Raw genomic sequence first — 25115 nt, forward strand, 5'->3', positions numbered from 1 at the left:
GCACAGAATCACGCCGCACTCCGTCCAGCATTAATTGGGGCCATGCAGCAGGGTTGCATAATGCCTCCGCATTTGAATGACTTCAGTCACCAAGTGACTGGAAATGCGGCACAATCATCACTTCCAGGGAAGCCGGGCTTCCTGGGGGGCCAAATCGCTGGTCGTTGTGGTGTGCTATTTGCTTGCCGATATTGCCCATTCTCATTTTATACATATACACTGTAAATAAAACACTATTATAACATTTCAGGTTTACATCATTTATTTATTTATAAATAACGGACTGAAATGAGCTTCCACTATTTTCAAAGACCAACAACCTCCACTGGTCTATTAGTCCTCACTAAGAATGCCGTACAAGAATGTGTGTGTGTATTATTGTATTTGTTGCCTCTTTACCAGGACCAGGACTAGTCCTCATGACACATTATCGAATTTATGAGGAACCGGTTACATTTTCGGCCAATGAATTGTGGTTAGTTGAAGGTTAGGGATAACACTTGGCTTCACCTGTCCAAATCAATAGAAATCAATGCAGTAGAAGACTAGCTGCACAAACCTGCGTGTGTGTGAGTTTGAGATGCCATCTAATGGCTCCCAGTGTCTGCATAAATGTAGCTGATGGTCAACAGAAACCCCTGCAGTCAGCTCCTTCACTGCAGGAGGATGGAGACACAAATGATTTCCATGGAGACGGGGAATGAGGGAGAGAGTGGGGGAGTTTGGGGTAACAGAGATAAGGGGGAGGTGCGTGTATGTTCGGGTGGGGGCGGAGGGGATATGATAAATGAGTGTACACCATGCTGTCATTTGTACTTTGGCATCCAGTCCAAAGCACAATTTAGTGTAAAATATTACTCCAGCCCCTCCAGATGACAAAGTTTAATGCTGATGTATGAATAGACAGAGACTGTCCCCAGCTGCTATTGAACAGAAGGAGGTGGCCATTCTTCTCAAAGGGCAATTAATTAGCGCACACACAAGCACTACAGAGGATGGACACTGAAAAGGGGGCAGCGGATACTGTGCTCTCGTTTTAGTTGCTTTTCACTGCCAGTCAACTTTCAGCGAGAAACAATTCCTCACATGTGAAGCCCTCTCTGTACTTTTGCCTTTCTTTCACTCCCTTTCAGTGAATATTTATATTACATTGAACCTAAAATAAAACTTTTTTTTTCATTGTGACACCTGCAGTAGCTTTCTGTGAGTGAATGTTTTGTGAGAATAACCATTCAGATCTGCTCTTTCACCCCTACCAATTTGACCAACAGTGTTGACAGTAATTGTGGTGGGAGTGGTCTTCTGCTGCATCTGCTTTCAGGTGTGATGTGATGTGTATTCATTTACAGCCTTCTGCATACTGTAACTGTTTCTGGTCCAGTCTGACAATGTCAGACCATTCTCAACCCTTCTAAAATGCGTGGCACCAACAACCACGTTCAAAGTCACTTAAGTCACTTAAGTCTCCTTCCAGTTTCAATGCTCAGTTTGAACGTCTTGACACTGTCTACATGCACATAGTTGTTGCCATGAGATAAGTTGATTACGAGGAGTTGAACAGATGAACCTGAAGAAGTAATTGGTGGGTGTACATGTGTGTCATGGCCAGAAATACAACCGTCAATGAATGCTAATGCTGCTTGATGCACAACAAGATAATATGAAGGCTAATGTTTGTGACACTCACAATACCTTGTCATCATCTTTGCATCTTCATTACTCCCAGATCATTTCACCTCGATGAATTGCTTTCTCTTCTTTGTCCAGCGCCAAACAGACGGGTCTAAAATTACTCAGAGGCAGAACATGGAAAGGTGATTGTCAATGTTTGAAAGTAGCACACAGGACAATGGTTTAGTTTACCATCTCAAAGTGAATACGTCTCCCACGTGAGCTTCAGGGTGCGCTGTTACTGTGAGATAAATTACCCACTGTACTGCACAGTTTCTAAAATAGCAACCATATTAAGTCCAGGTGCAATGAATTCCAATCAGCCGCCTGCACTCAAATCAGCCCCTTTTTAATTGCAGAGATAGCATGACGGATGCCTTTAACTGCCAGGAGGAAGCTACATTTATGTCTGGATTATGGTGTTCACTGCAGCTGTGCACATCCAGACAGGAAGCTAACATGTTCGTCATCATCTGTGCATGTGCGCTTATCTGCTATGGTGTTGTGGTCTATGACTAGTACATTTTCTGTTTCACTAAAGAAAGGAAAAACTTGATCATAACGCCACCACGTATGAGCGCCTTTAAAGGAATACTTCAACGATTTGCATCTAGCTTTGTATTACTAGAATAGGTGACACAACAGGACACTTGGGTCCTGTTAGCTTAGCTGTCAGCGAAGATGGCTCACACTGTTTACATTCTGGGAATGAGGTCCCGTCCCCCTACGAGTGGGTCTAAAAAGTGTGGAATTAGTGTTGCAGTTTCAAGCCTCGGACCAAGTGTCACTGCTGGGCACATAACAAAAAAAAGAAAGAGGATATTTCTCGAATCACACCTACTCCTACTCCACCTACTCTTTGGGGAAAATGTGCCTCTGATCTATTTTGCCGATTTGGAAATAAGATCTGGTCAACACAATTTATGTGGCATTTGAGCCTGTCCACTCACTCAATGGGAAATTTGATGTCACCTTTCTTCAACCTATTGTGCTCATACAAGTATGCGTTCCTTTGTATCTATATTTATTTGTTTAAAGCATGAAAGTAAATGACGGTTAACATGACTGTAATGCTATAGGGTTGCAGTGTCTGTGGGTGTGTCTGGTAATATAAGAGCGGAGAAATTATTGTGAAGCCAAGCAGAATCACACGGGTCACCTGTGAAGTTCTGTGGGTGAGTGCTATTATACTATTTATTTATGAGTTACCAAGGAACTAATAATTGTCAGCATTTGGTTTAATGAAATCGATAAAAGGTTGTGTTAATTCTAATCATTTTTGTTTTGCTTATTTTAATACTGCTCAAACAATCCTATTTTTTGCACCCCAGGTTTAAAGTTCCAATTTTATCTGCCGTCATGAGCAAACTGGTAATGTATGACCTTTTGTGATATACATTAACACTTTGAATGTCTACGTTTTGACATTTCCTATGAATATAATGATCATTCAAGTACAATTTTTCATATTCTATGTTCAACATTTGAAATGTCTTTTTCCTTACAGCTGAGTCTTTCCATTGTTTTAGGACTGGTCTTTGGTAAGTTCATTGCGATCACTGCTTTGATCATAATCATTTGTACAGCATTGATGACACAACCGTCTATCTTCTTTGTACACATTCACAAAATAAACCTCTCCTTCGACTGTCTTTTTCAGAAAGTAACCAGCAGTTATTGCCGTATGCCACTGGTAACAGATTCTTTATGAGCATTTGGAAATTGAAGCGATCAAATCTTGACCATGTGTACTTACAGACAGTTTTCAATTTTCCCTTCTTGCTATAACTTCTCCCAAGAACCATGCTGGACGGGCTGGTTTGACAGAGATGACCCTTCTGGAACTGGAGATTGGGAAACCCTCGAGCATCTTCGTAAAAGCTACCCAAGAAAGATCTGCCCTTCTCCAATAGGCATCCAGGCCCAAACCCTATCTGCGTCCAGTCCAACAGTGGATGTGATTTTTAAGTAAGTAAGATTCAGAAGTAAATATTTATGCACTTAGATGTTTATCAAAGTCGTAGTCAACTATTTGGTAACTAGGTAGTCAAAATGTGAGGCATTTACTCACAAACATAAACTAGAATATATTATTGTGTTGTGTGTAATGCAATGTGATGTGACGCTAATAAGAAATGTTTAGATTTTGAATCATTAGCATAAGCCTTTTCTATGTACTTCAGGCACAGGCTTTGCTTTGTGACAGCCACCACCATGTTTCTATAGCAGCCCAAATATGCTTTTCTCCAAAAAAATACTAACAATACTAATCTTGAAGCTGCAAAATGGCAGTCCACAACGTAGTGAATTAATTAAATGCATTATTTGAGATCATTTCTAGTGGCCTAAGCATTACTCTTTGTTTTTGACAGAGAAGACACAACTGAAGGATTTGTCTGCAGAAACGAAGACCAACCACCCGGCAAGATGTGTCAGGATTATCGCGTTCGCTTCAGGTGTCCTCCCATTTTCTGCCAAAAAGGTACAGCACATTTACACTTTTGAACTGCTATTGCAAAGTGGGTTACCCTCTTCTCTTTTGTTGTTGTGTTACAGTGCTAAGCAGTCACTTAGCACTGTGCTTTGTTTCACAGTCGGTATCCGTTCATCTTCTACCACTTTATCCTCCACATGAGGGTTGCGAGGGACACTGGTTCCAATCCCAGCTGACAAAGGGCGAAAGGCGTGCTAAACTGTGTACAGATCGTCAGTCTATCACAGAGCCACATAGAAACAAACAAACCATCCACTCTCATGGTCAATTTTGCCCAATGCACACTTGTTCAGTTGGACTACTGTCCTTGTCCCTTGTCCCATTGAACGAAGTGTGTTTGCTTCTGCTATGCTAGGTGCTAATACGGTATGCCCCCTTCAGCTTGTCAGTATTAAACAGTTTCCGGTTTAGCTAGCAGCAAGTTTTAAACTTTAAAATATTAATTTCACTAACTGCATTTATCATAATCATTTGTACAGTCACAAAATATCCACCCTGATTTGTCCTGATTTGCTCCGTTAGCGCCTCCATTTTGTTGGCCAGAGATCTCACATTGACGATAATGAAAAAGGGGAGACATGGCTTGTGTCGCCTCTTCTCCAAAAGCCTCTCCTGTCTCAACCTGGCTCTCTTTCCACGTTGGCTTGTTTTCGTCCTCTGTGTCCTATGTGAGCTTTCCTTCCAGATTTCTGCAGGTATCAGCTGGTCGAGCCACTAAGCCCAAACTGTTTCAGATCGATCAGCTAATCCGTACATAATCTGCGCAGCATATCCGATGAGAAGGGAAAGTAGTACTTCCAGTACAAAGAAAAGCATTTTTAGAGAATTTCAGGAAAACCCTCTTGAAAGTACAAAAGGAAAAAATACATAAAGTGAGAGAGTGACAAAGTATGAATTACAGGCAACAGGCTGGGTCGCACATGTGCACTCAGATCTGACTGTGTGTGCTGACGGAGGGTTTTCAAATTTGCCTTCTTACTATAACTTCTCTCAACTTGTCCAATCAGAGTGTTGGACAAACTGGTTTGACAGAGATGACCCTACTGGAAGTGGAGATTGGGAAACCCTCTTTCATCTTCACCTAAAATACCCAGGAAAGATCTGCCCTATACCAATAGAAATCGAGGCCACAACTCTATCTGGGTCCAGTCCAGCTGTGACCGGTGATGCGATTCTTGTGTGAGTATTAAACGAGTAATATTAATATCCAAAATGTAATGACGTATTTGGTGTAATGCGTCCATTTTGTTGGACACATTTGAAGGTCCGGTGATTTTGCAGGATTTATTGGCAGAAATTGAACTTTAAAATAAGAAACCCTTTAATGTGTATGTACTCCAGAGTCCAGGCAAGGGCATTGCTTGAGGAAGACCACCACCATGTTTCTACAGCAGTTGAAATGTGCTTTCTCCTTGTTTAGTTCTCCTTAGTAACCTAAGCATTGCTCTTTGTTTTGCCAGAGAAAACCCAGTGATAGGATTCATCTGCAGGAACTCAGACCAAACAAAAAACAAGATGTGCAGCGATTATCGCGTTCGCTTCAGATGTCCCCCCAAATACTGCCAAAAGGGTACAGTACTTTTACACTTTTAAGCTACTATTGCAAAGTGGATTACCCATTGATATCGGATAGCACTACCGATCAAAACTGCAGTTACAGATATCTGAAATGTTTTTGTTTTTACTCATTGTTTATGTTTATGTCATCAGAGATGTCTACAATTCATGTCGATGGTAACTTGGTAAATCGCCGTGGGAGTAATACACAACTCTTTATAGGGACATCCTGGGTAGCGTGTTCATAGGTCACATAGGTGTTATGATTCATTTCGTATCAAATTTTTAGTTTTTAGTAGTGACAGAAAGTAGCAATAATTGTGCAGAAGTCACAAAAAAGACTGAGCCAAGCAAACTTTGTACTGTGACGTGTTACCAAATTTCACAAATTCAGTCAACATTTTGTGTACTTTTTGCTCGGGCGATCGTAGTCGGTGATATATATGTATTTTTTTTATCACATTGTCTAGTTTGTGCTGAAAAAAAGGATATAAGACACTCTGTATTGCACATTCTTACAGCTCTTCTGTTTTAACATAGTAGTTTAGAAAAAAAGCAGCCGGAATGCTCCATGTTCTAAGGGTTAATTATCCTCAATTGAAGATCTCTACATTGTCCTTTTTTTTTATACATATATATCTTGAATTAAGTATTAGATCGTCAGAATGAAATTGTAGATATCTTGAACTTGAATTGTCATCTATAATGACAAACCCCACACACATGAATAGCAAAAGTGACGTCATTCTGACTAGTAAAAACTGAATTGCAGATAAAGAATGACATCAGGGATATGTAATGCAATTCATGCTAGTCACAATGACATTACGACTAGTCGAAATAATGTCACGGATATCTGTAATGGTAATTTCCAGAAAGTCAATATTTGCGATTAAATGTTAAAAAGACTTGCCTTAGATACGCCGCCCCCTGTAACCGTAGTTGTTAGCGTGTTTACCATCTTTATAAATATGAAATATTAAATTCTTTAAGCTAACAAAGTTCCGTCTCCTTGTTGGTCCAAAAAAATTTAGCTTTAAGCTTGTTGACTGTCTCTGCTCAAACTGAACGTATCACATTATAGTATTTTTTTAAAGGTTCGGTAACACTAGAATCATGCTGCTTCTATTTCATTGCTTCCTTCAGAGTGTTGGACCAAGTGGTATGACCGGGACCATCCCAGTGGATCAGGGGATTGGGAGCTTTTGAGCACACTGAGGGAAGAGAACCCAGGACAGATCTGTGCTGTACCGCTGCACATTGAGGTCGTGACCACTGACACATTGACCGCAGCCGACAGCACAGGGCAACACCTTATGTAAGTTTTCCTATAAGAGAAGAATATAAGAGTTTACAACCCAATGATCATTAATACGATCAATACTTACACAACAATAAACCTGATTGATAAAACATTATCAAAATATACTGTAGAGCCTAGGGCACACAGTGAATGGGAACTTTACATTAGGCTATATTCAATTTTAATGAGGCCTCTGAGGAAATTGGGTAATTTTCACACAATTATTGTCTGAAACTTTTAAATAAAGGTTACTTTATTATTCTTTACTGAGAAAATGAGAATCTCTAATTTTGTACTGAGGAATAAGAAACTTTATTTATGACAATATTAAATTGGACATTTTAAAACATTTGAAAATTTGGTGACATTTGACATTAAATGACAATTTAATAAATGATATATCAAAAAAGAAAAGATGAGCATGAAACAATGATTCAAATCATGATGTAGATGTTTTTTCTTGGTCTTTTTGCAAACATTTAAATCACAAAATTCAAATCAATACATGTTTTCCTTTAAGTTTCACGGCGCCTTTAACTGCATAAACATTCTTTTTCAGCATCAGTCCACTTCTGGGATGTATTTGCCTCAATCATCACCAGAAAACTGGCATTTGCCGTAACTACAAAGTTCGGTTTGAATGCCCATGCTAATGTGGTGCCACGACAACAGATGACTCCAATCCCAGTGCATTTCATTTTTAAATTTTGCCAGATTTTTTTTTTTTTCTGAATAAAGAAATTTGTAGAAATCGTTAATAGTACACGTTATTGTTGACATAGAATAACACCCACATTAAGTTGCATAAGTTGCTCTTTGTTATTGTCAGTGAGCGATGTCAGGGTGACCGTGAGCCAGCATCCTGTGAGTCAGACACATTTATTATTTACATATATACCTTTTCTACCCTGAAATGTCAATTTTATTCTATGAGAATTTAAAAAAAATAAAATAAAATCACCTTTCCTTATTAAATTTTACTCTACCCACCTTAATAGGACTCATGACTGGTGTGGTGGGTAATACAGACATACAGTATGTCTTCTCAGCAGATGCTATAGGGAAGTTTTATATGAGACACAGACAGTAGGAGGTGCTGCATAGCCACGACATGGCTATGTGGGGAAAGTGTGAGGGAATCTTATTAGTGGAGCTTTATTGTCATTGTTAAAAGAGCTCAACTCGCACGGCACATTAACAGGAGAAACAACACAGTTACACCACATGACGAATATACGCCTACAGTTGCTCTAATTGATGAAAAGTGTGAAAGTGTTGTAAAATTAAAATTTAAAAATACGTGTAGAACACTTCCAGCCAAAGGTATAACATGAGTTGGTTTGATGGAAGTAATAATAGACACTCAACGCAATATCAACAAACGTGTAAATGTACAATATAAATCACACTTGGTGTTTTCAGTGCAGGCTCTGTGTCCATACTATGCCGCGTTGCCTGTTAAAATCAAGTGTGAGCCTTCACAGACACAAGGATGTGCACACTTGAGCACACACAGCCTTATACAGTATGTATAGACACACACACCCGGGGTGGGGGGGAGATACAAGGTGATTCAGGCACCGAATGTAAGGCGAGAGAGAGAGAGAGAGATTTCACTTGCTGTTTGTGTGTTTGGCTCTTGTTTGGTACAGTGTTATATACTTTGCTGCTGCTTAGCTTCAAACGTGCATGCCCGTCCTCCTGTAAGACGACGTTGAAGTGGGCAAAAATATAAAGAGACGGGGAGGAGGAGGAAACTGGAGGCTATGTGCTAAATGTTCCCTCTCTACTTTTTAATGATGAACCCAAAGAGGAGCCCCCGCCAGTGGTGTTGAAGTGAAAATTAAATCTGCACAACTGAAGTCTAACGAGAGGAACGCTGAAGCGTCGGAGCATTATGGCGTCCCATTCTCTTTCATTAATCTCCCAATATTCCATGGCTGTAAAGGCCTATTTATAGACCAGGGCATGATTAAGTGGTGAAGCACGGAGCCACAAAGGGAACCAAGCTCATTTTCTTTTCCCCAGCCCTCTCTCTCTGTCTCTCTCTCTCTTCTTTACTCCTCCTCTACCTCCTTTCTCTTTCACGCTGTCATTCCCTCCCTTTGTGTCTTTATTTTCATTCTCACCACCTTCGGACCCTGTCTCTCTCCATCATTTTTCTTTTCCACAAGAATATTTTACTTTAGTTTTCAGTGGAATTATGTAACTTAGAAGGGGGGGGATAAGGATAAGACTTTTCTTTTTCTTTTTTTTCTTCCCGACTAAGAATTTGACAAAAGGGTTTATGGATGGGAGTGTTAATTGGTATGATGGAGTCTCTTAACAGCGGAGGATGAAGCCACATTACGTCAAGCTGCGTGGATCGAGATTTAGGAGTGTCCCTCCCCCCGAGTCGTAAATAGCGAAGGAAAACACTCACAAAGATGCACCTTCTGCTGACCGTCGCAAGGTGTCCTTGAGCGGAAGTAGAGAGCTGTACAGTGAGAAGGGTTAAGTTCATTTTCATGTGTAGGGACGTGATTAATGGTGGAGGAGAGAGGAGAGAGGAGAGGAGAGAGGACCGACCTCGCTCATACACAAGTCCGGCCTCATTTCATCACCTACAGAATAGAGAGGGCATAAATGAGTTCACACTCGTCTTTAGGTCTCCACGCTGCTGGTCCAGATTTCCTGTAGAATATGTGGACATGAAATGACCGGTTTAAATGCAGTATAGTTTTACGTCTTCATATGTTGAATGGTCTTGTTTGTGTTTCCATCAGTAACTCGTGAGCCACAGTTCCTTTGCATTCACGTAATAAAGCGAAGGTTGTATTTAAAAACTAATTTGTCACCCCTTTCTTTTTTTTTTCTCCTTTCTGTTAATCTGTCAGTATATTTTTGTGCGACTGCAGCTCTTGGCAACCCATGAAAGAACAGTCCGTGTACCTTGTGTTATTTTTAATGAATCCACAAGCGAGCAATTTGATCATTCTCAAATCCACGTCACATATTTATCACATTTATTATGGTATGAATATGATTAATGCCGAATTACTTGTAAATGAGCTTCGTCACTACACTGTCTGGGCAGTGAAACACTAACTTTAAACCCCCGTTACTGAAGCAATATGAGCCTGAAAAGCTATTAGACCATGACCCTTGAGAGATAAACGAGACAAAAGCATTATTCCTGTACCTCTTTCCGGAAGGCGAGAACAACACCGGGCTATTTTCACTCTGAAGAGCCATATTAGTCATGCCAGCTTTCACCTGCCAGCAACTCCTGTGTGATGGCTGTCTGGGACATTTTGTTTCCAGTCACAGTAGCTGATCCCTTGATTGAAAACACTGAATGCTGAGAGGCTGCTATCCCTGTTTGGAGTTTCTGATCCTGGAAGTCTCAGGCAAGAGCTGGGCCCTTTCATCCCCAGCTGCTACAGTTGATCCCTGGATCTTTGACTGGATTGCATTAGTGAGATGGAGGCCTTAGAGTGTCAGGGATAACTGGCTGCTGTAACCCCTCCCTGAGAAGAACTTTGTCAGGTGTGTAACAGATTTCCCAAAAGAAAGTTGAGGCATAGCTGACAAGTTGTTATTACATTTTTGGGCCATGAACTCAAGGCTTTGTATTTCAGGCAGAGGTGGAAAGAGTACTGAAATATTCTACTCCAGTAAAAGTACCACTACTTTGATAACATTTTACTGAATTACAAAAGTACTTGTCTAAAAATGCACTCAAGTTAGTTAATTTTTACAAGATTCTTTTGTGTGTCGCACAAAAAGGACAAGGGGACACAAATCTCACAATGAAAGGCAAACCTCCACAAATGAAAGCGTTGACAAAATAAAATATATAGACATAATGTATCAGTCAAAATGGGTCGAAGGTCACAAATGCTTTAACATTCTCACTTAATTAGCGCCAATTCACCTGTCATCATTCACCTGTCCTCATCATTCATTCACCTTGTCCCCAACATTCACCTGTCCTCATCATTCTCCTGTCCTCATCAATAACCTCACCTGTCCTTGTCATTATTCCTTCACCTGTCCTCATCATTCACCTCACCTGTCCTCGTCATTCACCTGCCCTCATCATTCACATCATTATTTACCTGTCCTTATTTGTCCTTATTATTCCCTGCCAAAGTTTCCAGTTCCTGAATTATTATTATTTTTTAACTTATTTAATTCAGCCCAAAATATTTTATTTATTTTTTTCGTTCCAGCATCTGGAACAAAAACAATTCCGATTCTGATACCGCTCTTGCTTTCGCAGCAAGAAGACCTGGTTCAAGCCCCGGTTGGGACAAGGGCCTTTCTGCATGTTCTCCCCGTGTGTGCGTGGGTTTTCTCCAGGTTCTCCGGCTTCCTCCCACAGTCCCACAAAAACATGCAATATGGGGATTAGGTAAATTGCTCTAAATTGACCGTAGGTGTGAATGTGAGAGTGAATGGTTGTTTGTCTCTATGTGGCCCTTTGATGGACGGGTGAACTATCCGGTGGAGGATAAAGCGGTAGACGATGGATGGATGGATGGATTCTTTTTTACTCAGTAACGGATGTGATTTAAAATGTAGTGAAGAACAGTACTTCCAAATAAGTACAAGTACACAAAAACCTACTCAATTATGGCGGTGCGTGTAAATGTAATTCATTACTTTCCACCTCTGATTTCAGGGCCGGAAAAAGTGCCCTGTGTTGTATAATACACAGCGATATAGCAGCAAGTGGCATAATGAATTCACAAGTGTTTTCTCTTTTTTGTCAGTGCTTTGAGAAACAGAAAGAATTAGACCAAGCACTTATGAGTTTGGTGTCCAGCGTGTCCATCATGTTTTTCTGAAAAGCTCTCGAACAAGTTTTTTTTGGAAGCTTTCCCCGTAACAGTTTGAGTTCCATGTGAGCTCCTCTCACATTTGCCAGTTTCCTTTTTTTTTCTTCTGCAGCCAAGTTATTGACACAGACTATTCCAATGGGGGAAGTCACTTTCAGCAAGTATTGCCAAAATCTCTAATTGAGGGCCAAAATATGTAGGCAGACAGATGCAACTGATCGGTCCACATTCTGTCTCTACATTCTGTCTATGTTCAAATTCTCTCCAAGTCTCTCTCCTACACACACACACACACACACAGGGGCAGCTGTTTCTTCATCATTCATCATTAACACAGAGAAATCCCGCTTTAAGGACGTCCTTATCCTGCACAACCAGACTCTGCTGGGTGCTCTTTAATAACAACTCTAGCCGTCAACCATCCCATCAGCCCAGTGTGTGTCTTTGAGTATTTCTGTGTTTGGCTTGAACAAAAGCCACAAAGCACAGAAATCATTTGTTTTCGCAGACAAGCACAAAGAATAAACAACTCTCTCACACACACACACACACACACACAAAATAGAATTATGGAAAGTGTTTTCATGTACACTTGCATATTGCATGTAATGGATAGCATTAGAAAAATCTCATAAAAGATATAAATATCTCATAAATAATAATGACATTTAATGCTAAGAAATGTAATTACATTCTCAATGAATGCTTGGAGCATAATAAACAATATACTGGGAGATGCTAATTATTCTAGAGGAGCATTATGAGAATTTTAGCGATGGAGATTTTAGGGCACTCTTAAATATATTGGATCCTTCTGACACTGGCATTAATGCTACATTTAAAGCCACTGAAGTCACCTTTCCTTCCTCATTCTGACACTTGGTTTTATCTTCAGCAGGTCGTCTCCATCGCATCTTCGTGCCTTAGTGCATTGGGTTGCTGCCACGCGATTGGCTCACGAGGCACTTGCGTCAACAAGCCGTCGGACCTGCTGAGTAAAGTACCAGTGAGTGTGTTTTTATTGATTATAATGGCACTTGTCCTACACGTTACACAACAGACCTGGTGCTCTAGGTCCTAGACCTAGTATTCAATTGGGTGTAGGAGGGTCACATTTGTTACGGTCATCAATATTGATTTTCATGATTCTGATAACATGGCAACATAGGTGCACTGATATGAAATATGCCCTTTTTATGTAGAAGACACATTGAATTTACTAATGCTACGAAATACAATTATGTATCTGTATCCTAGTCTCCCTCTTCTCTATCTACCTTGCCTCCCTCTTTCCCTTTCTGTCCCCTATTTTCCTTTCACCCCGACCAGCCTAGGCACATGGCTACACATTTTTGTGTCTGGTTCTGTCAGATATTTATTCCTTTTAAAAGGGAGTGGTTGTTTTCTCTCTGATGCCAAATGTTCGCTCATTGTGTTTCTCTTCTCTCTATAATATTGTAAAATGTTCTACCTTACCGTGCCTTGAGATGACCATACAAATTGAATTGAATTGAATTGAATCAAATTATGTTAAACTACTCCTATTAGCCAAAATAGATGCAAATAAATTGCTTGTAAGTAATCTTAATTTAATGTTCTGTGACCACTGAGTTTAATACTGTGAGCTGGCCATTGTATACTCAATCCTTTCTCTATTCACCAGGCATCTAAAGCACAGAAAATGTCATGATAAATTACAGTATGACCTTCATTCCAATCAGCTTTATGTGGACTCAAACTTTGGGGTGAAAAACATAGGCTAAGTGTTATTTTTCGCTGCCAGGGCATGCACACAAACTCACCCTCAGTCAGGTCTGATAGTATTGTTCACGACATACAAATAATGTCATACCGTTTCTGTGCATGAAGGCCAAACAGATGCAGAATCATTTATCTGTAAATGCAGGTTATGTCGGCCTGACTGTTTGTCGCATAACTGTCCAAGTGGCTGCTTGACAGGCTTTTAACTTGCCGGGTAACTTAGTAAGGTCTGTAATGCAACTGATATCGGTAGGAATGCGACAGATATATTGTTAGTAAGTGCTGCCTCTGCCATGTCAAAAACAGCCAAACAACCAAAAGTTATGCACTGTAGCTTGAAAATAAAAGTATAGGATTGAATAAAGTTGATGTGAGGGGGCGGGCAGAGTATATGAAGTCAGGAGATCAGCGTTTACCATACTTTACATCACTAAGTGAGTTACCTCGCTGTTTTATGTATCGCACACCATGGTAGACAGAAGTTGGAGATTGTTGTATCACATTACAGAGTCAGAGTGCAGCACCAGAACTAAGTCTGCCTGACTGCAGTTGCTGGAGGGGACTGAGGATGGGGCAGTGGGGCATTTAGGGGCAACCGTCAGCACTAACGAGAAGCGACAGTGTGCAGAGAGGTTGTAATTACTGTCTCACTCGACTAATTGTCATCTCTGAAGAATGCAGTCCCGCTCAGATCCGAGGGATCTCACTGACTGCAGTGCTCGTGTCACGAGGAGGGGACGGACGCTGACTTCAGCGTGCCTGTGTTTAAAGTATACTATGCTATAGTTGTTCGAAGGAACTTGTTTACACTGTATAAGTGCTAAGGGAGAAAGTGTCTGTCCTTGTACAGGCCCTTTATTCCACTTGGCGTCCTCTGTTACAGTCATCCTGACATAATAGGCAGATGAAGTAAGACCATTGTTGGGCTTTCTGGAGCCAACTGCGTTCAAATAAACTTGAAGCTTTTGGAATAATGTGGTACAAATCAGCCTTTAGTACAGGGGAACTGAAGTGAATGAATGTATTCTTTTTCAGGGTCTTACCATTCAAAGTGCATCAGCTTCTCGTTTCCATGGTTTCCTTCCCTGTGCCAATGCTATCTTTCCACCAGTCTGCCTGTGCGAAAGAGTGAGGGAGGGAGTAGTGAGAGAGAGAGAGAGAGAGAAAGAGGGGAGGGAATGACAGAAGGCTTTTAGCAGTGGTTATCTCTCCTTTGCATAAAGTCCCCATTGCATTACCCACTGCATGAAAGGCCTCTGAATAAACACACCAGTCAGCTCATATTGAAGCCTCCCTCGGTTACAAGTGAGTGGGTGTCAAACTCATCTAATTTTTGGTCTCTTTCAAAAAAAGAGTACACGGTTTGATCATGGATGAAAAATCTCCCAAATGGCTCAGGGGTATTTTCCCATTAATAACAATAAGCTCCATCTCTTCTCTACTGAGACACAGTGTTCTATGCTGACTGGTTTACCTTTGGTTACAAAACAAGGAAGTATATATTCTTTCAAAGTGAAATTACAAACACAACTATACAGACTTTTTTTCGGAAAATCAAGTCAGAATCTTGTGTTGCAGCTTTCATTTGTGTTCAGAACACCTGATGGGCTTCACACACCTAGTGCAATGCCGCAGTCGCGGGCCAGAGGGCGCTGTGTGACTTCAAGGGGGAAAAGCATGCCATTTGATGTCTTCTCCCTGAGCTCCATAAGTATTCCTTTCATGCTGTGTGAAGCCGTGCTGACTTATACGGAGACCCTGAATTTCTCCATAATTATGCTAATGGTCCAGATGGTGGAATGATGAGTGCCATTCTCTTTGATATTCTCACACTGCAGCGTGCTGGTGCAGACCCAATGCAACACGGTTCAAAGTCAACCTTTGCACCACCCTACTTGATCCCACATCTATAAAAACACCATGTCGTTCTTTAACTGATACAAGTGTCGTCCTCGCGCCAAAATGTTGTGTTTGGAGGGGATTTGACAGATTCTGTCATGGACAGGTGAGTGAAGTGTCCTCTGCTTAACAACCCATAATTGGGCACACAGTATACAGTTTATTCATTATGTACATATAGGTTCAAGGTCAAAGGGCAGAATACTCTGGATATTTTACACTGCCATGTTGGCAGGAAAAGGTTCTGCAAAAAAAAAAAATGTTCACCGCACACTTAAAATCCTTAGAGATCCGGCAATATGTTTGCCCAAATTGACACACTAAATATGTCTGACCCTTATAAAGTCCCTTTGGTACTTTTAAAGAGACAGCTGTGTTTGGTCCTTCGTCCTCCAGATGAAACAATGAGCCAAAAAAAACCCCACCACACACTGAAATAACTCATTATGATAATAATCCATCACAGTACGGTTATGCCTGGGAGGTCATGTGATCTGTTATTTAGCTGAGCTGTGAAGACTTGAACCTGAGGATGTCACAAGCAAACATGTCTTGTCCGTAATGCACAGGTTTTTTCATTGTTGATAGTAATATGTGTGTTGCTGTGTCCAACCACCACTTGTCTTTTTTGCTAGACATAGATTGTTTTGCAGTTGTACATAGTAACCACTAGGTGGTACACTACAATGTTTCAGTTTTAAAAGGTAAAAACTCAACATGTAGGACTGATAAATGGCCTGCGAGTTATACAAAAGAAGACAACTATGTTATCCTATTCTTTGTCACTACTTGACTGGTGCAGTGACTTTAATACTGTAGTACACTGTATTACCACACACACACAGGCCAGCCATTCACACCTGAGTCGCAATGATTTTGTTCATCCAAAGGTTTGGACGCGCTCAAAAAAAAAGAGCTCCCTTTCACATCTCCACTGGGATTAAATGGTCCCTGTACCTCGAGCTTGAGCTGATGCTGCTGATGCAAGGGCCCATGAAGGTGGAGCCGAACTGATAAGACGCATGTGGTGTTAAATCAATAGCATGTAGGCCCCACACACACACACACACACAAGAGCTGCAGATATCCATCTTCTCAGTGCTCTGCGTCCTTTTAGGAAATACCCTCGTTTGCGGCTGCTTTAATCAGATAGAAACGCGACAATCTGGGGTGATGGGCCGTGGCACGTCTCTTCCCGTGAAATGTAGCAGTATCGTGGGAGCGTTTGTGTGTGTATATGCCACCTTCACATCCTCTGAGGATGGTTCTCCCGCCCGAGAATAGTCCGTGTTGGAAGGCTTTCACGTCTTAAGTGGAGTTATTTGCATAGGTTAAATATTCGTGCCTTTCAGCAGCTTATATCGACAGAGCTCTAGCAGATTTGCTGTTCTGCCCATTTTAATTTCTTTTCATCTCACTCCTCCCTCATTTCCGGAATGATGGTTGGAATTGTTCAAAGGCTCATAAAGAACCTTTAGGAACGGAAGTTATGAATGACAAAAAAACAGAAGGGGGACCAATATCCTTCTCATGTGTACGGAGAAGAGTCATTATAATCTATCCTCAGGCATTCTGTTACTCCATCATGAGTGCAAGAATTTGGTAGTTTGTGCGGTTATTGTGTGTAGTTTGTGCAGTCACTGTGTGTAGTTTGTGCGTTTAGTTTGCAGTTTGTATTGTAGTTTGTGCTGTGTGTTACTGTTGGTAGTTTGTGCAGTAATGTGTATTGTGTCACTGTAGTTTGTGCAGTCACTGTGTGTAGTTTGTTTACTGTGTGCGGCTGTGCAGTAACTGTGTGTAGTGTGTATGCAGTCACTGTAGTTTGTGCAGTTACTGTGTGTAGCGTTATGTGTGTAGTTCAGTAGTTCGCGTCGCTGTGTGTAGTCAGGTCGCTGTGTGTAGTTGTGTATAGTAGTTTGGTGTGTAGTTTCTGTCACTGTGTGTGTTGTGCGTCACTGTAGTTTGTGCGGTCACGTGTGTAGTTTGTGCAATTTGGGCTGTCACAGTTTGTGCGTTACTTGTGTAGTTTTACTGTGTGTAGTTTGTTTTTTGTAGTTGTAGTGTGTAGCGTTGTGTAGGTGCTACTGTGTGTAGTATGTGCGTCACTGTGTGTAGTTTTGCGTCACTGTGTAGTTTGTGCAGTCACTGTGTGTAGTTTGTGCAGCGTGTAGTTTGTCAGTTACTGTGTGTAGTTTGTGCGGTTATTGTGTGTAGTTCGTGCCTGTGTAGTTTGTGCAGTCATGTGTAGTTGCAGTCACTGTGTGTAGTTTGTGCGGTTACTTGTGTAGTTTGTGCAGTCACTGTGTGTAGTTTGTGCAGTCACTGTGTGTAGTTTGTGCAGTCACTGTGTGTAGTTTGTGGGGTTACTGTGTGTAGTTTTGTCTATTTGGCAATAAGTAGGTTGTGTCTCTGTCCGTGGTGCTGAAAAGGAAAGACTCGCTCGAATGGAGTTTGAGGTTGACCTCTGTCTCACAGGATGATCAGTAAGTGTAAGTGAGCTAAGGGATTCCTCCAGTAATTTAAGTGGAGTGTGACTTGAAAGGCGTCATATTTACCGACGTGTGCATTTTCAAATGCATGCATGATGAATTGTGGAAGAAAAAAGGGAATAAAACGCATCCTGTGTCTCCTGCTCCCCATTCATCCCTCCATTCATCGCTCTCTTCATTACCTCCTTTTCACCTCTTCTTCTCTCTCTATCAGTACCCCTCTCTCTCTCTCTCTCTCTCTCTCTCCCTCTCCCACTCTCTCTCTTTCTCTCTCTGTGGTGCGCGTTCACAACACTAACCTTGGCTCGACGTCAGAGCTTGTGCAGCAGTGCAGTATAATGGGAGCGCAAGCAACCCAGAGCGCCTCATAGGGGGCTGCATATCGCTGCTGTATCCTCTGCTTGGCGCTCTCTAGCTCCTCGCCACCCATCTCCAGCACATCACCTATAGCCCATGCTCGGGCTCCCCCCCTCCCCACCGGATCCGTACCCTTCAACATGGATGTCCCGCCGTCCCTCGACCCAGTGGATTGTTGTTTCTTGGCGCAGTGAAGGTGGAGAAGGAGACGGGAAAGGAATCATGCCGGGACTGCTAATGGATATTGGGAAAGCGCAAGTGACCATGCCGTGATCTTGCGCATCCAGGGCCGCCGTCACCCTGCCTTGCCCAGCGACCGTTGAAAGAATTACGTGGGAATCGAACCCGCGCACCGGGGGGGATTAACCCGCTGTGTATTTTTTAAAAACAACATGAAGATTACCTCCCATCATCTGATGATAACCAGTCTCGTTTTCAGATCCAACCTCAGGCTGATCCCGCTTCTGCTGCTGTTTCTTGGTTACACTCGCGGGATGCAACACGTTTTGAGATTCGGTAAGATTCCACTTGTTTTAAACATCGTGTCATCGCGTGTAAATCATGTCTAATCACAATCACTGCCTCTGTGTGAGATGACACTAATGCGGGACGATTTGCTTTGCCACACTTTTTGCCTTGTGTTGCAATTAACACAGTAGAGCAGATAAAACTGCACTCCACTGTTGTGTTTATTGACTTTTATCTTCATCTGGTAGGCGAGTGTTTATCATCACAGTTGGGGCAGCTGTTTCACACAGTTGATGGGATGCTGCCGTCAAACCTTTAGAGTAACTAACTTTTGTAAGAAAATCAACTATAATCATTTTGGGGGGGGTACTCCTACGCAACAGTACAGGCATTTGCAACCAATAAAACTCGCGGAAAGCCACCACGGGACTCTTTGCTCGCGTGTATCCTTCACTGAGTCCCGTATCTCCGTGGCCTTTTAAACGCTGACACCCCCCAACATGTCCTCTGCAGTAAATGTTTACATGCAAACATAGCGCGAATCAATAACTGTGATCCGTCACAATCAATACGCGAGACTCTCTATCCTTAATTCCACTTATGCCTCTTGCAAGGGGAATTCCATATAACCTAATTTAAATCTCACTCTATATATATGTATGTGTTTTATGCCGTTGTTGGCTTTGATTAAACGCATAGTTCCAGCTTCCTGTGGTGTTTGGTTGAGTCAGAAAACAATGACTCATATCGGGGCTCAGTAAAAGTTGGATCACTCGGCGCAGGGATGATGCAAATAGCCCGATGTTGATTATAGTTGAGTATAGTTCCTCAACAGCTGCTACAACAACAGCGCGCCCCTGCTGATTCATGGCTTCAAGACAGAGCAATTAAAAACCCCGTTTCTCGCCACGCAACATCACAAAAATCGCGGCCTCTTGTGGTTTCATCTGTTGCTTTCACTCGACCACCTTTCTCGCGATGGCTGCGTGCGCTTTTGTCGCGCTCCGTGCGTGCACACGAGCAGCGAGAACATCTTTGGAGTGACAGAGTCGTCCCTCGTGACAGCGGATGTCTTCAAGTGCTGACAACACGTCCTTACATTCCCCGATTCTCCCCCGAGGAGCCCTGTTTAAGAGTCAGACTGCGTCCGCAACAGCCGCCGCTATGGCAACGGGGATGTGCTTCTCTCTCTCTCTCTGCTGCATCCTCAACCGCGATAAGCGATTTCCCGTCTCACACGTTGGCTGACAGACGCATGGCGTCTATTCGGTGATCCTCTGGGGGGGGACGGCAACGTCCCCGCTTAATAGTATTTGACACCAAAGTTTCCAAGCCCGTAAGTAGGCTAATGACTCAAATCCTGGGAGAGAAAAACGGAAGCGTAATTGATAAAATAGTTTCCTGTTCTGACACCGTGGAGCATAACACACACACACACACACACACAGACACACACACACACACACAGAAACTATATGACCGGTGTGTGACTTGACATGTTGGATCTATATTCCTTTGCTCTACAGGCTCATGCCTGGTGTTTTTCTTTAGTCTGTGTTTTTTTGTGGCCGAAAGAAAGACAAGCTCGTGGCAACAGGCGATTTAATAAGCCATTGACCCGCCTTTTTCAGCACCATGGATAGCGACCCGGCTCATTGGCAGCGTGGTCCCTTTGTTTATTAAGAAAAACAGAGGAAACAGGTGTGTGTTGTAGAAACTTTTGGGTTTTGTGCAGTTCCTCGTCAGTCACACGTCCACTTCTCATCTTACTGTTGTAAAAATTCCAGCATATATATATATATATATATATATATATATGCTCTTATACAGATATGCCTTAAAAAGTTTGAAATATTACACTTTTAAATATTGAATGTAATATCGAAGTTGCAGCTGAATCAATCTCGCCCTTCCCTTCCAAGTGTGTTGGAGAACCTATGTAGCCTTCATGTATGGGCAGTGTGGGCTACTGTAAAAACACAGTGGTCTAAAATGGCTGCCTCTGTAGAGTTGACTTATCTCCAGATATAAGTACAAACAGCTCATATACAATCATCTTGAAAAAAAACAAAACAAGTATGACATTTTATTTTCAATATCTGCTAAATGAAAAATGATATCACCTAAAATGTACACTCTGGCGCTTTAACAAAGGTCCATGACATTTAGACCATTGTCAAACAAGTTCACAAAATGCCCCCTAGCGCCGCCTGTGGACATTCCTGCGCTGCTGCGCATAGGAAATGATTTGTTTTATTTAAAGACAGACAAAGAAGTGCTGATGGGAAAAGTGAATCATTTTGCTAAAAGCAGCTTAACAGGATAAACGCCCAGCCCTGCTCTGCAAATGCTCCCTCTGTCAGGTCTGATAGTATTGCTTGACAGAGCCTGTTTTCAGAGGTATTAAAAAAAAAAACAATAAAAAAAAGCTTATATGTAGCTTTAAATCTTAAATTACTGTCCACACAAGAGAGGGGAATCCCCCAAATAGTAGACGACAAGGTGACGATGATGATGATGATGAAGTTGTCCATGCGCAGGGAAAGCTTTAACATCGGTAGAACAAGTGCACTGAGCTGAGAAAGATGTGAAGACAGAAATGTGTGTGTGTGTGTGTGTGTATGACAGGGATTTTTTTTTTCTCCAAGTAAGTTAGATGTATAGTTTGTCAGTGAGAGAAAGAAGGAAAAGAAATGCAGAATTGCCTTGAGACACATTTTCCAGTGCATTTCCTGTCCTGCAGGATATGCCCGATCAGCAGATAAATCCCAGCTGCTTCTGCAAGAGGCTGGCCATATGAGGAGGTCAGCTCCCCTGTGGCTTTGTCTGCTCCCTCCTACCCCAAGTCCCATTCTGTCCAGACAGGCAGCTCACATTGTACTACCACTGTTCTCCTGTCAGACTGAGACCTTTTACACACACACACACACACACCAGAGCACAGTCGGCCCTTTTGTATTCACAGCGAGGGTTTCAACATGTAGAGCGACAAGTGTCACACAGAGAGAGAGAGAGAGAGAGAGAGAGAGAGAGAGAGAGGGGAGAAGGAAAAAAAAAGAAGTGCTCAGGCCACCAGCTGCAAGCAAAGTCGCCGAGCTAATTTCCAGACAGAATTCAATTACAGTGTTTAGTCTTCCTCATTTATGAATCGTACAGGTAATTCATTTACTTAGATGCCGGGAATGGACCCAGTGCAGCCCTTACAAGCTGTAATAAAATATGCTTGAGAGAAGATTAATGTTTTATAACGAGTTCACACCTCAGCCGAATGAGACTCTGTGGCTGAGGATCTCGTACAAAAAAAAGTTGTTTTTCTCCACTTCTGCTGGTGCAATTATAGGCTTGAGAGAAAGCAGTGAAAGTGTCAACTTCAGACATGAAAATCAAATCTAACAGCCCTGTTCACATTGTTTTTTCAGGACAGGCTGTTCTCGACGATGAGTGCGATGCGGTGTTAGACGTAGCTGCGTTGAAGACTCCATCGCGATGTGCTAAGCATTTAAAGGAGCTCCTTGTTTTTCTTTTTCTTTTTTTATTTCCTTCCTTGGAAACGGAAAAGCCGAAACGACACCGTCCTTTTATGGCTTTCCCATTAACACATGTTCAGCGTGCGGTGACTCATCGCATCTGCTGTTTTCCTCGCAGCTAATTTACTCTACAGGCATGTCTTATTCATGACAACACATGTCGTACAGCAGCACCGAGGGAGGGAGGGCTGGTGTCCTTCGTCGGGGTCTGCGGCGCTCCGGCTGAGTGGTAACATTATCGGCACCATCTTCAGACAACACTGGCAGATGCAGCGTTGTCCCCGGGCCGTCGACTGCCGCTGAAAGCAGTGTTGACTCAGAGATGTTTGTTTGTTCCCCTCTTGTGTTTATATTTTCCCAGCTCAGCCCTGTCTGGGAATATTTATGACTAAAACAGAAAAGAAAGTCAAGTCGTCGTGTTTTTCTTTTTCTTTCTCCCCCCCCCAGTCCTCTGGCAAACGACACAAACCCCTCTGGTGGAAGTTTATCTTCTGCAGCTCCAGTATATATACACGCTGCTCCGAAGTAAAAGTCGTCTTTTGCATTTTCTAATATTTAACACTCCTCTTATCCCCTAAACTGCGGGTGAAATTACAAGCTTGTCAAGAGCAAGCAAGCGGTCGAGGGAGCAAATTCAAGAGTTTGTAGTTAATTTACTTTTATTTGCTTTCGCCTTTTCCGCGGCCTTATTATCAGCACGCCCCAAGTTTAGTTTGGGGTTTGTGGGGGAATTATGAATAACAACCCCCGTGCCCTGGCCCACTGCCAGTGTGTTCATGGCAAACACATTTAAATCGGCACAAAGCTGCTTAAAAATATTCATGTGTCACTTGGCCGCACCATAGCTTATAGAAATGTGAAACTATCTCTTCCTCTTCTCTGGCAAATGATTTCCACGGTTTAAAAATACCCACTGTGGATTTGAAGAACAAAGAGGGGAATCTGTCGTGCATTAGCATGCAGCACAGCACAGGGGTTTAAAAAAAGAAAATCGAGATGGATTTCTAAAACACATTTACAGTCCTGACTGAGTCTTTGAAGGTCTTGCTGTCATGCTTCACTTACAAAAGGCTCAATGTTGATTAATTAAGGGTGCAGATTTGTTGGCGTTTTTCTGAAATGGGAAATATCTGTGAGGTATGAAATGAGTTTTCTTATTTATTTATTTTTTTTCTCAAAAGATTATTCACATCACAAGGAAGGCTGCATGCAGATGATTGACTTTGTTTGTCAGTTCCCGCACGACAGCCCCTCTCTCAGTTCTTTTGCTTGGTGAAAAAGGCTCAAATCTTTCCACTCTGGCTTTCATTATTCACAGCGTATCACCTCTTGTCATTGTCACTCAGGGATTTCCCAGGGTATCAGAAGGGGTTAGAGGTTATATGTGCAATTGTTCTTTGAAAGCGTCCCCTGAGAAGAGCTCTGCAGCATGTCTCGCTGCCTGGTTGTCTGGCTCTGAGCTGACTGAAGGTCAGAGCTGAAACTGCTCACAAGATATTTTTCTTCTTCTTCTTCTTCTTCGTCTTCTTCTTCTTTGCATCTTTTAACCACAGCCAACTGTCTCACGATTCCACCAAGGGAGATGGAGGGAGAAAAATCTCAGAGTCACGGAGAGGTGTAAGAAAAACAAGAGTGTTTGTCAAAAGAGATAGAGGGAGTGAAGTGTGAGCGAGAAGAAAATCAGTGAGTGTCGAGGCCTGCAGCTACAGAGTAAAGATAGATTAGTTTGCCTCAGAGCCGTCCACTCTCAACCCACTCTCAGCTGTGCTCTTTTATTACCGTTTTGTGATGGCTTCTCTGAAGAGCGGCACCACGGACAGTCAAGTGTTGTGGAAATGCAGTGGGAGTCGTGCACCACGGCGCCGAGTAAGTGTCAGCAGCGGGCCATTAGCAAGAAAATTTGACTGAGACTACAGATATTTGTGAAATGGCCCGCTTAGAGGGAATCAAAATGCTAAAAACACTGACAGCACAAATATCATCATGGGGGGGGGTCAGGAAATCCGAATGTGTATTTTTTTTATTACCCTTTAATGAATTTGTCTATTATGTCTCATTACATATTTGGCCGTCTCCGTGTCCTCTAGACTGTAAGATGGTGGGAATCAATGAAAATCAATATGTTTGTATAGCAAAAAGGAATTGTGAGGAAACTGGCAGCGCGGCGACTTATCGGTGCCAAGTGCCAGATGCCATTTTCTGTGTGAGTCTATCACAGGTTTCCCGATCTGTGGAAATGCAAACATATACGCTAAGAAGAATGCGAGGGAGTTATTATTAGTATTGCTGCGTAACTAACGCTAAAAAGCAGGCTGCGGCGACTCGACGTTGACACGATCATAGCTTCTGTTTTAGCTTTCAGTCGGTTTTGTGAAGTCACTCGGTTGCACTTATCACTTTGATAAGTGGCCTTGCTTTAGGTGGTCTGAAAAATCGACCGTCCACTTGCTGCAGTGTGGCAAGTGGAACGCTCTGTGTTATATAGGGTGTGTGTGTGTGTGTGTGTGTGTGTGTGGGAGAGAAAGACACGTGACGGCCTTTTCACTACGTAGGAGCTCAATAGTGGCAGTCAACTATTAAGCGACGGCTCCGAAGCAAACAAACCAGCCAGTGCTTCACGTTTGTGTGTGTGTGTGTGTGTCGAAACATCACAAGGTCACCGCCAGTTGACCACATGCAATGCAATGACAATATGGTCTATAGGTGTGTTGTCTGTGAACTAGCTGCATTCAGATCATCAGGCTGACACTCAGTGTGTTGTGTAGA

General features: G+C 42.3%; 2 protein-coding genes across 3 annotated transcripts in view; both read left to right on the top strand.

Moving 5' to 3' along the window:
- The first annotated feature begins 2776 nt into the window (after positions 1-2776).
- LOC122784427 (cartilage intermediate layer protein 2-like) lies at positions 2777-7783 on the top strand. The gene is made up of 10 exons (XM_044049700.1): positions 2777-2846; positions 3003-3042; positions 3179-3212; positions 3332-3364; positions 3471-3639; positions 4044-4153; positions 5173-5344; positions 5626-5735; positions 6869-7040; positions 7585-7783. Exons 2-10 carry the CDS (start codon positions 3031-3033, stop codon positions 7676-7678), a joined length of 906 nt encoding a protein of 301 aa, XP_043905635.1. The 5' UTR covers positions 2777-2846; positions 3003-3030; the 3' UTR covers positions 7679-7783.
- A 10559-nt stretch (positions 7784-18342) lies between these two features.
- LOC122783694 (glutamate receptor ionotropic, kainate 2-like) overlaps positions 18343-25115 on the top strand; it is a 53884-nt gene continuing 47111 nt past the window's right edge. For both annotated transcript variants that reach the window (XM_044048487.1, XM_044048488.1), the window contains exon 1: positions 18343-18870. In XM_044048487.1, the coding sequence (XP_043904422.1) occupies positions 18747-18870 (124 nt within the window). In that variant the 5' untranslated portion in view covers positions 18343-18746. The remainder of the gene's footprint in view (positions 18871-25115) is intronic.

The sequence above is a fragment of the Solea senegalensis genome, linkage group LG17 (genome assembly GCF_019176455.1).
Source record: "Solea senegalensis isolate Sse05_10M linkage group LG17, IFAPA_SoseM_1, whole genome shotgun sequence".
Classification (NCBI taxonomy): Eukaryota; Metazoa; Chordata; class Actinopteri; order Pleuronectiformes; family Soleidae; genus Solea; species Solea senegalensis.